Source organism: Seriola dumerili, unplaced genomic scaffold, assembly GCF_002260705.1.
Source record: "Seriola dumerili isolate Sdu_G_001 unplaced genomic scaffold, Sdu_1.0 BDQW01000016.1, whole genome shotgun sequence".
Classification (NCBI taxonomy): domain Eukaryota; kingdom Metazoa; phylum Chordata; class Actinopteri; order Carangiformes; family Carangidae; genus Seriola; species Seriola dumerili.
The window spans coordinates 1,205,100-1,218,770 of NW_019174271.1; the positions used below are offsets into that span (position 1 = coordinate 1,205,100).

Sequence of the window (13,671 nt, forward strand, 5' to 3'; positions counted from 1 at the left end):
TAATGAAGTAAAAACTAGTTCCAGAAGCAGCGTCTCCCCCCTCTTCACTACTTCAAGTATCGTGTAACTGAAGCTGCTGATACACAGTGTAGTCACCACTTAGTGCAAATTTTCTTGAAGGACTGTTACCCCCTGTCATGCTAACTGTACAGGTACTCACTTTATTCCAGTCAATGGACAGTCTCATGGAAAACAAGAGCTTAGTCAATAGAAATACAAAGAAAACGACAGTTCAGTCAGTAGACCCTCATCAATGACGCCCGAGGTTGGCTCTTTCAATCTGCACCGTGCTTCTCTTTGTCCCCAAAATGCTCTATGGTACAAAAGACTGTTATTTTTTTTGAGTGCTAAAATGTTTTTAAAAGTCACTGTATGTTTTTGTCCCTGGAATTTTATTCTTGCCGAGGTAGAGAAGCCGTGGAATCAGCGTACGCCATATTAGAATAATGTTGTGGTTAATCGTTGTCATTTTGGGATGTGTGTGTTGAATGTGATAAAAATGTGTTAAAGTCACTGGCAACAGGATAAGACTACTGATCAAAACAAAAGCCTCTAGTTAATGAGCTCTAAAAGTCACCATTACATTTCTTGGAGAGCCGAAACTCTCCTGACTGTTTTCTGGAACAATCTTTCTAAACACTGAAGCTGCTGAATAACACAAAGCATGGGTGTAATTTGCATCAGTCGGAGGCACTTGGATGTGTTGTTTGCATCCAGCATCAATACTGCTGAAGGAAAATGGGAAGTTAAAAATAAAAGCAGCCAAGCATTGTCAGTAAGTTTCCAAGGCGATCATAAAAAATGTTCAATAGAATTGATGACATGCCAGCCAACACAGTGGGATGTAATGCATTTTAAACAGATGCAATCATCTTAGATTGGCCACTTTGTCATCAGCGTTGAATCTGGTAATTGCTGGCAGCTCAACTAAAAAAGAATAATCAATATGAAAGAGGGCCATGAAACAAAGAGAAAATAAGCACTTTTCTGGGAAGCAGAGATAAATGTAACACTTGCACTGAGCTGGGCGAGCGAGTGTGTAGACTGTGTGCGTGTGTGTGTGTGTGTGTGTGTGTGTGTGTGTGTGTGTAGACTGTGTGCGTGTGTGTAGACCATGTGTGTGTGTGCGTGTGTGTAGACTGTGTGTGAGTATGTAGACTGTATGAGTGTGTAGACTGTGTCTGAGTATGTAGACTGTATGAGTGAGTAGACTGTGTGTGTGTGTGGGCTGTATGAGTGTGTAGACTGTGTGCGTGTGTGTAGACTGTGTGTGAGTATGTAGACTGTGTATGTGTGTGTATACTGTATGAGTGTGTAGACTGTGTGTGTGTGTAGACTGTATGAGTGTGTAGACTGTGTGTGTGTGTGGACTGTATGAGTGTGTAGACTGTGTGTGTGTGTAGACTGTGTGTGTGTGTGTAGACTGTATGAGTGTGTAGACTGTGTGTGAGTGTGTGTAGACTGTGTAGACTGTGTGTATGTGTGTAGACTGTGTGTGAGTGTGTGTGTGTGTGTGTGTGTGTGAGTGTGTGTACACTGTGTGTATGTGTGTAGACTGTGTGTGAGTGTGTGTGTGTGTGTGTGTGTGTGTGTGTGTGTGTGTGTGTGTGTGTGTAGACTGTGTGTAGACTGTGTGTAGACTGTGTGTAGACTGTGTGTGAGTGTGTATGTGTGTGAGTGTGTGTGTGTCAGTGTGTGTGTGTGTGTGTGTGTGTAGACTGTGTGTGAGTGTGTAGACTGTGTGTGAGTGTGTAGACTGTGTGTGTGTGTGTGTGTGTGTGTGTGTGTGTGTGTTCACTCACAGGCTCTGTCGTAGCTCTGCTGTGTCTCTAGATGTTCCCAGCGACTGGAGATTTTTCTCTAGTGTGACAACTGGGGAAACAGTTGAACAAAATAAACATTAAGACGACCTTCCATTCATCCCATAACCTCACTGTCAGACTCATGCAAGGATGAGTTGAACTTGAATCTTAATTGAAAATGACTTTAACCCCAGTCTAAAGAAAGTTCTGGCTCTTTGTTTAAAGGACGCCTCGCTGCTCTTTGACCTCTGTGAGGAGAGATGACGAGAAATGACGATAGACAACCTGAGACTAAGTTTCCTATAAACCTAATCCTAAACCACATGTATGGATCCAACACAAATCTAGAGCTTGTCGTAAACTTAACCCTCAACCAACAATAACTGCCCTCATCCCAAATTTAAACTTAGTCCTAAAAGTAAAATGAATCCAAAAATCAAGATTTAATTGTCAAATTACCTTAACCTGCTAAGCAACTAGTCAAGGTCATTTTGTAAATACTATAAATAAAAACCATTTCAGACCTTAAACCATTGGCTTTTATTGTAAATCATTACAATATATACAATCATCAATATAAAAAAAATCAATTCATATAAAAAAATTGAACTGAATTGAGGATGTTGTATTAGAATGTACTTGCTTTTCCAGCCATATCAAATTACTAAGGCAAAGATAATGATCAGGCCTTAATGGGTTAAATTAAGATTTAACATTGTATGAAATTTAAATGAGGATAAAGGCGAGGTTAAAATTAAATCCTGATTTTAGCATTCTGATTAGAGTTTAGATTTAGGATAAAGTTAGTTCTAGTTGTAGTAGATGTCTACATTAAGATTCTGCTCATGGTTAGTTTACAACCAAACAGTTTATGATTCAGAACACCGAGTACTATATGTTTAAATTTGGTAAAAGGTTTGTGACTGTGAGTTTAAAAATTGGGACGAAAGTTAGTTTAAGATTAAAGTCTGAGTTTAGGTTTCAGATTGGTGTTAGCACGAAAGTACATTTGAGTTAAAGTGAATGAAGCATTTTGTTGTAGATTTAGTGTTAGGATCTAAATTAACAGTACATTTCAAATTAGTGCTCTGAAAAACAAATACAATATCTGATCCTAAACTAACTTTCATCCCTGAACTAAGAATCCATGTGAAGAGAGGAGGGGCAGGTCAAAGGTTTCATGTAGTATTCATGTTAGGATGTAGGAGCAATAACAAGGACAAATTCATGCACAAGCACACGCAGCACATACACACTGAATGTTACTGATGCAAGGTCTTTTACCATTGGCGTTGATCTGGAAGATATTGGAGGAGGTCTCCTGAAACACATCTTGCAGTTCCGAGGGGCTGACCTGTGTGGCTTTGGAAAAAAAAAAACATGATATCAGCAAACACTTCTCAGCCCAGTGGAGTGTGACACTGCAGCAGAGGGAGAGCTGAGCACACAGCGGCAGCACGGAGGGACGACTGCGACCACACAAAAACCACAGAAGTATACCGAGTTATACATTTTCACTTGTCTGTCTGTCTGGTTTGTCTGTTTTTCTCGTTTGTCCATCACACTTGATATCTCCACGGGAGAAAAGGGAAGTTGTTGTTGTTTATTCTGTCTTGATTCATTCCCTTCAGCTCTGCATTTTCCCTGGAAAGCGTGCCCCGGCCTCTTAGTCTCTTTTAGCTCCTTGATTTTGTTTTATCCTGATCATACGCCTCAGTTTTGTGGTTGGAACTCGTTGAGCTGCCTCAAAGTGGCTAAAATGATCAAGTAATGCTGCTTGAACTTTATGCGTTTTCACATGTCTCTTTAAAACCATTCCAACCTTCAATTATGCAGATACTCGCAGAGATGTACTAAAATATTACAGCAATTTTCCAAGAGAACTGAATTACTGAGAAAACATCTGCAGTAGGACATGAACAGACATCATCACGGCTCTGGAGCATCTGAGTTAGTTTGAACGGGAACCTTCTTCTCACCACGGACATGTTGGTTGTTGATATACAGCTGGAGGACGCACGACCATCACCGGTCACTTAGCAGCTGTCCACTGAAACTCTCCAGCAGCAAACGTCCTGTTTTTAACTTCTCTGTACAAATGCTAAGCAACTGTTTTGTCGTGGTTGCTAATATAACTTCCTAGTGACGTCTTACTGGCCATTAAATTATTGAAGACTTCAACATGCTCATCCCTCCTCGGCACCACCACAGCTCACTACTATTTGCCTGATGCTGTACTATCTAGCTGCAGTAACAGACAGACAACCAATGGACACTTCGTCCATGGTATTCTACACTTTTCTCTCATTACCTGTAACTGACGCTGTCGGATGAGTTCATGAATTTTTTTTTAGGTGATAAATCCTCTCTTACATGATGTAAGAGTTTCCCTGGTGCAAAGTGAGGTAAATACGAGGCCTCAATAATTATTAACTGAGACAAAACGACATAAAAAGTTTTATAGCAGACTGATGCACGAGGCCTCATCTGTCTATAAGAACCAATATCTGTTACTTTGATAGCCCTTCAAACATAACTGACATGATACAGTGAAAAAAAATTACAAAAACAATTCATATTTTTAGTCACCACCTTTTAACACCTATTGGCTAGATACTGTGAAATGTTCCCACTGGGTGAACTGAAATAATTGTCTAATGACATCATGAAGTTAGAATGTCATGTTGTCCAAAACTTGCAGTTACAACATGATACCTGCAAAACCAATGAGATTCCCGTCAGCATCAGCTGTGCTGTGTGTTCAGGTCTTACCTGACTCAGTACGTAGGTCATGGTTCTCTCTCACCTCAACTACTGCGACGCTCCTCTGGGGGGCCTCCCTTCACACACAATGAAACCCTTACAGATGTGGTGGTACATCTGGTGTAAGATCATCCTCAAAGGTCACATGTCACTCTGCTCCTTGTGGACCTCCACTTACTGCCCACGNCAAAACTTGCAGTTACAACATGATACCTGCAAAACCAATGAGATTCCCGTCAGCATCAGCTGTGCTGTGTTCAGGTCTTACCTGACTCAGTACGTAGGTCATGGTTCTCTCTCACCTCAACTACTGCGACGCTCCTCTGGGGGGCCTCCCTTCACACACAATGAAACCCTTACAGATGTGGCGGTACATCTGGTGTAAGATCATCCTAAAAGGTCACATGTCACTCTGCTCCTCGTGGACCTCCACTTACTACCCACAAGCTCCTGAATCACATTCAGTCTCTAATGCTGCCGTCAGAGAGACTTCTGGGAATGCTCCATCTACTGGATCTCAGTCATTCAGCCTTATGCTGCTTCTCAGCCACTGTGTTCCTCTAATGAAGGTGGTCTGGCATCACCATCCCTGCACACAGGACAGTCTCAGTCCAGACTGTTCAGGTCTGTGGTTCTACCAGAGCGGGGCGCCTCCTCTCTTCACAGAGACCTCCTCTCCTAACACCTCTAACACCCTGACATGTCTAACTAGCTCTGACTATCAACTTTCACTTCACTTCTTTACTTGCTCTCATTGCACTGTGCCTCACTGATCAGATTTAGTTCTTACCTCAAGGTCTCCTACTGCACTGAAGCTTCAGTGTTGTCCTTGTAAGTCACTTTGGATTAAAGTGTCAGTGAATGTAAATGTAATGTTATGCTGTCAGTGTAAGCGTTATAGCATACTGATATTAGCATTTAGCTCAGGTACTGCCTCACACAGTTGCTTGGCTGAATGATGCTTAAAATATTTATTGATGTACCAGAAAAAATTAGATCGTAAAGTTTAGTGAGCCAACAGAGCAGAGAATAACTCCTGCCATAACAAAATAGCTCGACACAGTGGTCACACAACAACTCCTCCAACCTGAACAACCAGGTAACAACCACCCACCATCTCATATGACCTATAGGAGTGGCTCCTGAAAAAGGGCCCCAAAGTGGCAGGCGTACTGGACCTTCGTCGCCATAGTTGCAATAATAAACGGTCATGGCTTGGTTAGGTTCAGGAAAAGATGGTGGTTTCGGTTAAAATAAGTACTTTACCCAGCGTTAGATGATCTTTGTTGTCATTGTTACAACATAAACAGCTGGTTTCACATGGGAACAGAACACCGCTCTCCTGTGTCATATTCATCCATCCACCACAGCCTCCTCCTGACGTGGACTTTGTCTCTCTTTATACTACGTCACCGCACTATTCCCTTTGCTCCTGTCATCATTACTACGACCACTAGATGTTGCCTAGCAACAAAACCTAAGGGGTCATAATAACCTGCTGCACAGACGACCTGTGGGCTCGTTTCTTACTGGAGGGCAGACTCTCGGTCACAGGTGTTTATACATGACAGACTGCACACACATGACCGAGAACAAGAAGCAAGCTGATGGTGATTCTGAAGCCTGATGGTTTGCTCACGTTTAAAAGTAACTGAATTATTACATCAGTTTACATGCAGGAACAACGTGAGTGTTATTCGGCCTCTCTCGTTAAATGTTAAACAAAACAAGCCAAGCTGACAAAGGGAGTTTTAGAGAATCAAATTAATTGAAAATTGAAAGACTTTAAAGAATTGACACATCAAAGTTACATTAATTAGCGACGGGAGATGGTAGGAAAATTGACATTTACATTAATTATATTGAAAGAGTGTGTATTGTTGTTGTAATGAATGGATGTGGAAACTGAGCGGACATCAAAGGCTGCGGGAGCCTCTAATGCAGGATCTAACTGCAGCGATGATGATAGACTGGACGGGGAAAATGGCATGGCACGAAGCCACAGGCTGGCAGCAGGAGTGGTGAGTCTGCTGTATAACTTATGAGGGCAGGACCATTTTCCTTGTTCAAAAGCACATGTCACTGCAAATGACAGGGGGGGTTAATGGCCTGGAGCCATTACAGCAGGAAGAGATCAACATCACGACCTGTATAAGCCATCTCACCCACCCTTTTGTCAAATACTGCACCCAGTGAGTGCTATCTGCATTTTCTTTCTGACGTGGTCAAAAACTACAGGGCTATAGATAAAATATAGAGGTGAGGAAATGTGTAAAAGAAGTAGTATTTGAGGAAAGGGGGATCAAATATTGAAATGAAATAAAGAGAGACAGACGAGCATAGGTGAAGTCAAAGACAAAGCAGAGCTGGACAATGAAACTGTGGGAGGAACTGAGACCTCCACTGAACATCACAAGTCATTAACTCTACTCACTGAGCTACACTGACAAATCGTCCAGGTAATAACATGATTGCGCGCAGCCACTCGAGCAGAATTACAAGATTGTGATACATTTAAAAATGGCTCATTTTTCAACTGAAGGCCCTTTAGTGTGCTTTTAATGTTATCTCAATATACGCACGCATCTTTAACACTGGCTTTGTACACCTTTCATTTACCATGATGGATGGACATTGAGTGTTCATGCTACAGTGGAGGTAGACCGGCCGATCACCGGATGGGCCTGCAGGATGGCTGCGTATACAGGCTGGTGACAAATTAAAGGAAAAAAAAACGAGTGGAGAAACAGAACAAAGGCAGATACTTCCACACACCTGCACTGCATGTTACGATTGAACAGTTACCATCCGATCATGCTCTGTGGGTGAGTTTGTTGGGGCCTATGGTGACATCTGCATTTAGCTCTACAGGAAAGACGTCAGTAAACACGATTGGACATTTGATGACTGTGAGATCCGCTGTAAGAAAACCAGAAGATCAGCTCTTCCGCAGGTGACTGACGACGTGAATGCAGGACACGGTCAGACTGTGTTAGCAGGAAGTGCCATCGACAGTTACACACAGAGGGATGTTATAGTAGGAAACTCTCAGTACAAAGATGAATCCACATCTGAGAGTTGAGTGGAGCAGAAACCAGAGGCTCTGGTCTACAGAGATGTGGAGAAAGTGATGTTTCAACCTCCGACGCTGAAACATGAAGCATCAACAGAGAAGAGCTAAAAACCGCAGTTCCTCTAATGACCACTAGAGTCTGGCTCCAACAGTGAGTCAGTCCACATAGACTCCCATGTTAATATGTCCAACTTCAGAGCAGAAATAAACATGTTTACAGCCTGGTACAAAAACAGTTTCGGTCTCTACAGCTAATTTCCTCCTTCATGACAACTGTTTATACAACTCACCTGTTACATTTTATTAAGGACTGAAGTTATGGAGAATTGAGGGCGTGGCCTCTTTGAGCGACAGGTGGGTGAGCATCATGAACCGAAGTCTCACCTCCACACACACCCCACGGGGTGGAACAACACCTGACTGAGACGCGTTATGTTGGAAGTCGCACTGAGAATGGCTTCATTTTTCTGAAGCACTCACACATTTCCACACCTCCAACAGCACACACTGATCTGTTGACCACTGAGTAGCTGCTGGAGCAGTTGTGGGTTCAGGCCTTGCTCAAGAGCACCTCTTGAGAGAAGCTACACCTGCTCTTCCACTTCACCTACCCAGATGGGATGACAATGGACTTTCAATGGAAAACAACACAACATAATAAGTAGTGGTGCCAGAGGCGCAACTGCAGTTCCTTGTAACCATAGTCAATCCAAGCTCCTTCAGAAAGGCCAACAGTCAGCCTCCACGTGCACCATGGCACCGGAGCATATTCTGTTCATCACAGCCTTCTCCACAGATCGAACAGAGGGAAAACATGAATGAGAGTACAGAGCATGACATTTCACATATTCTGCGGAATGTCTAAGAACTGTCGTGCATGTTGCATTAAGTGTTAGGATACTCAGATTGAACTCTATCAGTTCACTAAAGATACCTTCATAACATCATTTATTGCACTTTAAATCAGAAGTATTTTCTTGAATCTGAAGGCGATGACTCTAACTTTAGGCAAAGATCTGTTTTACATACTGTTGTGAAAATAAAATTACACAATCCTGCCATGAGTGAGGAATGTCATTTTCACATTAGAACCCACAACACACAATTTGCTCTTCTGATTTCATGCTCATTTCACAAACGTCCACTGTTCCCTGGAAGGTTGAGGGATCCATAGAGGGTTATTTCACCATCAGTGTTTTTGGCGAATGCTTTGGATCAATTCAGCAGCTTCTTATCTTTTCACACTTGAAACTGTTCTCTCACATTAACATGTCGACACTTTAACATGCCCATATCAGCGTGCCACTTCAAAGCTCTGCTGATATGCATTGCCTTCACAAAATCACTTTTGACAAATTCAGTCTCCCTGTGGTTTGAGCAGTGTGTCTGATACAGTCACAACTTTCATTTTGTCCTAAATTACATCCCTGCAGAGGCATTTTGGAAAAGCTTCTGAGGGGTGTGAGAAATATGAATCATGTGATAAAATGTCTGAAGCAGCTCTCGGTGCCTGGACTTAGAAGACGTTGTGGGACTAAATGCTGATGCCAACATGCTACGATGCTCACAAAGCCGATGTTTACCGTGGTCACCATCTTCATTTACCTGCTAATTGAATCCTGATGATCACAACTTATTAGCGCAAAGTTATTTTAGCTAAGGATCTGCCTTCATGTGACTCACTGGACTCCTTATTTCCTGTTTTATTTTGAAATACATGGTTGATTTTACCTCCTGTCGTTGTCTAGTTTTTCCTGATGGTTTCAGTCAAAACAGCCAAAGAGTTGAGTGTAAACGATGGCCACTTCTCACCCTCTCACCCCTTTGTTTATTACAAACTACATCTCCACATCTGCCCGTCTCTGTCTGTGCAGTTATCTGCAACTAATACAGAGAGTTGGTTGATCTGAAGTTTTTAATAACTACATATTTTTGGAATGGTGATATTCATTGGTAAATCTTATCTTTCATGTTAAACTGTTTGTATTTACTCTCTGTTATAAATTATGTCATTGATCACATATTGAATCTTCTAGCGATATTTGGCACTTCTGAAATTCCATAAATCATTTGATTGTGGAAAATAAAGTGATACGACTTCACAATCAGATTTCACTTTTAAAGGATTAATGAATGGCTTATAACTAGTTTGATAATTAGCCTTATAAATCATTTATACGCTGTTATAACAGATTAGATAAAAAGGGCAACAGTGACCTGTTGCTTGTACTGACCTGTTTATCCTCATATCTCATCATCATTTAATGAGTTACTATAAGGCTTATTTTACCAGTTAAAAATAATAGTAACTCATTAGTCAGATTAATGAGTAGTAAGCATAAACTTGATCTTGCAAAATCGTGAGCCTGTATCAATGTATGAAAACTGTGTTATAACTACTGATTTATAAAGTGCTAACAAAGCTAATCAATAACCGAATTATAAACCAGTCTTATTGTAAAGTGACACCAATAAAGTTTCTCACCTAATGACTACAGGTAACTATATTTCTGATTTTCTTTTCTATAATTTTGGCTGAATTCCTGATGTTTGTAATTGATAGAAAATAATTATCCTCATCAAATAAGACGATGACAATTCTTGTTTTTGCAAATCTTTGTAGTCTCCAGTCGCCGTAGAGCCAGGACATGAGACAATATTTGAATGACTTCATATGTCCTTGATAGGATTTAGAGTTTTCAGTATCTGTTCTACAAACAGAGTTTCTGTAAAAAATAAAAACAAGTGTCTGAAGTGGAATTAAAAAACAAAGCTGTGGGGCAGAATTTTACTTTGCATTTTTTCTAAGTGCTAATGATAAACCCCAGTGAACTGATTATACACGATCATCAGTTGGCTGGGGTTGGTTTTTTTTTTCCTCACTTTATTTAAGCTGTGAATAATCAATACAAAGTGTCCTGATTTCTCCTACTGTAATGAGTGAGTCTTGAGCACACAGGGGATGAATTACCATCATGCCCTCCTGGAGTAGCTTGTCGATAGCACAAATGTGCTATCTGCAACATGTTCAATTATACTCTCAAATCAGAGACGAACATAATCAAGAGCTCCCATCTCATTATGCCGGAGGTCAGCGGCTGTCTTCCCTCACTGAGGAGGGACATATTTTATTCTTTCCAAAAAATCTGCAATTTAGCCACTGAGCAGCTGATGGAGGGAATGAGAACCTGGCCTGCTCCCAACAGCTGCTGCTGCAGGTGGAGCGGAGAGGGTTTCAGTTCAGGTTCTCCAGTCTGAAACATAAACTGGTCTAAGAGGCAGCTGGGGTAAACTTAACTCTCTGGTTGGAGATTGTAGGAATATTGACAACATGTATTTGTTGATTTATGATCTTTTGTCAAAAGGAGAGGAACAGATTGCAAAGTGTCATAAAAGTCTGCTCTAAAATTATTGCCAAAACACAGAGACATCTTGCCCGGCTTGATCTTAAACATGCCCTATGAGATTATCAATGACCCCACTCCTGTTTTTTATGACCACATAGAAAGCTCATGGCATCAGGAATGTGTATGTAAAAGAAATAGAAGTTAGTTCTAGAAGCCATAACACTTGTGAACAGCTGTGGTAGAGCTGTAGAAGACAGAGAGATTATTGAGTTTAAGTATATATATATATATATAGGCTACACGTTTTTTGACATGGTGTTCAGGTAAGAGTTGAGAAACTGTCTGCATCCTCAGTTAGTTACGGTGTTTTTCTGGAAAGCGTTTTTCATTCACTGCAACACTGTTGGTGCGTCTGACTGGCTCTTTCTCCATAGACATAGTTTCTGAGGGTGGTGGAGGATTTCGAGCTGTCTCCCAAACAGATGACAAAAGGAGTAAAAACTTCATTTCCCAGAAGCAAAGCTGCAATAAATAAACTGGTGGCCATAATGAAAAATGATTTGATCGTTACGTTATTAGGGACTGACCTGTGTTTCTACATTAAGTGGGAATAGAGAACTTCTGGAACTCCTTCAATGGGCCAGTGTGGGCTTTTACATTCTAACTTTATTGATAGGTGGCTTTATCTCATATATCACTGAATTTATTTTAGCACTTCCATAATATTTAGACCATAATATCCACATATTTAGTTCTGAGTGTTGATCTACATCAAGACTTCAAGACAGTCAATACCCTTTATCATTATTAGAGAATCTAATCAAATTGAGATGGACAAGGCTTGTTTTGTGCTTTACCTGCAGCTATATATTGAGCTCTATATCCATGTGAACATATGTCCAGTTTCTGACTTCTTAAATGACTGATGCTGGAAACTAGCAGAGGAACTTCATCCTGGACGAACAGGGTTATTTTAGGCAGATGACTGAATCAAGCTCGGAGAACCTGGAGAGCGGAGTGAGCAAACCACAGGAATTCATAAAAAGATTCACCTTGACTTCAGGAGGAGGCGTACACACCCCCACACCCACCCCCCCACCCCCCAAACACAAACACACACCCATACTGTGCAGCATCGCCCCGCCCCCCCCGACATGAAGCCGTCTGGAGGCGTTCTGCTCTGTTTACTGAGCCATCGTGTCCCTTGTGGCCAGAACGTGCAGAAAATGCAGACCAACATGAAATCATTATCAGGAGCAGCTTTGTTCTGGTCAGGCTGAACACCATGCTGTTCACATGCTGCAGGTCGCCCGCATATTTCTCTTTCTCTGACAAAAGCTTCCTCGGAATTTCACCTCACTCCTCTGCTCAGTGGGAGACGGAACATTTGCAAACAGTATGAGAAAAGGTTTGCAAAGATAATGAATGCTAAGCTACCAAAATGATTGAGTTTAAACAATTAGAGAGAGGCATCACTGACGCGATTCCTTCTAAATAAAATCTTCAAAGTTCGGGTCCCTGTGATGCAAATGGAGACTATAAATTCTTGTTAACAGAAAACGAGAGCACAATTAGCACTGTGATGCACAGAAAAGCAGAGAGATTTTTCAGCTGCAGCACATTTGTTTCCCGTTTAAACCTGATGGATCGTCCACATTGTCACAATGCCGTCAGGCCAGTGTAATTACGTCCATGATCCTTCATCCTTACTGTAGGCATCTAAAAATAACAAATTGCTCAGTGCCGAATTTGATACAAAACATGACCTTTCCACAAAACAATTATAGCTGCGCGCAAGACAAATGAATCTATTATGAGCGGTTTAATGAGCGAAGACTCCTCTGCAAAAGATAAAAATACATTTGATGTTTTTAACTCCTTACCTCCAGCAGCTCAATCAGGCGAAAGCAGCGGTGCAACTTTCTTTACAGCCACATTTAAATCTTAAATATATATTAGTCTCTACTCATTTCATCAGGGAGTAGATCAAACCTGATTTTTTTTTTTTCTCCATTTTTCTTTTCTGCTGCTGAACGCTCGTCTCTCTGCTGCGAGGACAGCTGACAGAAGGTTAAGAGAAACATGAAGAACGAATTTGAAATTCAATTTGAGCTTAATTACGCTGCACATCAGCTACCCATCAAATTAGATGAATAAATTACAATTTTTTGTTTGAATTTTCACTTATGTTTTTGCTTTATTGATTTCTTTCCTCCAAAATTTTTTTAAATTTGTATAAATATTCAAAATACATTTCTATAATATGAACATGATGAATGAAACGGGTAAAATTGTTGACATTTCATTATTCTTAGGCTGAGGCTAAGACCCAGGATATTTCTACATTTCTGTTTTTCTGTTTTTTCCAAAGAAATCTGATAAAATACAACACTGAATCAGCAAGAGCAATTTCAGTTCCAATAGCAGTTTTTCTTGGATGTGAATGAGATTCTCAGAAGACTGATGCTGTAACGTGTTCCTCTAACCTGGTGCATCATTCAAAACATTAATGTGTACAATAAGAATGAATCCTAAAGCATCTACATTAATGCATTGTCTGTTCAACATGACCAACAGCTCAGACACATGTCTCAAGAAGTAACATGTAGGTCTTTATGTTCTCACGTCACTAGACCAGATCTTGTTTTGTGAGACGAGTGGTCACGAGACTAACAAGTTACGGCTT

At 41.0% G+C, this 13,671-nt stretch overlaps 1 protein-coding gene across 2 annotated transcripts in view; it reads right to left on the reverse strand.

The window, feature by feature from the left end:
• Positions 1–13,671, reverse strand: part of tsnare1 (t-SNARE domain containing 1) — a 188,632-nt gene that overhangs the window by 124,817 nt on the left and 50,144 nt on the right. For both annotated transcript variants that reach the window (XM_022750926.1, XM_022750919.1), the window contains exons 3-4: positions 3,087–3,164; positions 1,803–1,872 (exon numbers count right to left, since the gene is read on the reverse strand). In XM_022750926.1, coding sequence (XP_022606647.1) covers positions 1,803–1,872; positions 3,087–3,164 — 148 coding nt within the window. The remainder of the gene's footprint in view (positions 1–1,802; positions 1,873–3,086; positions 3,165–13,671) is intronic.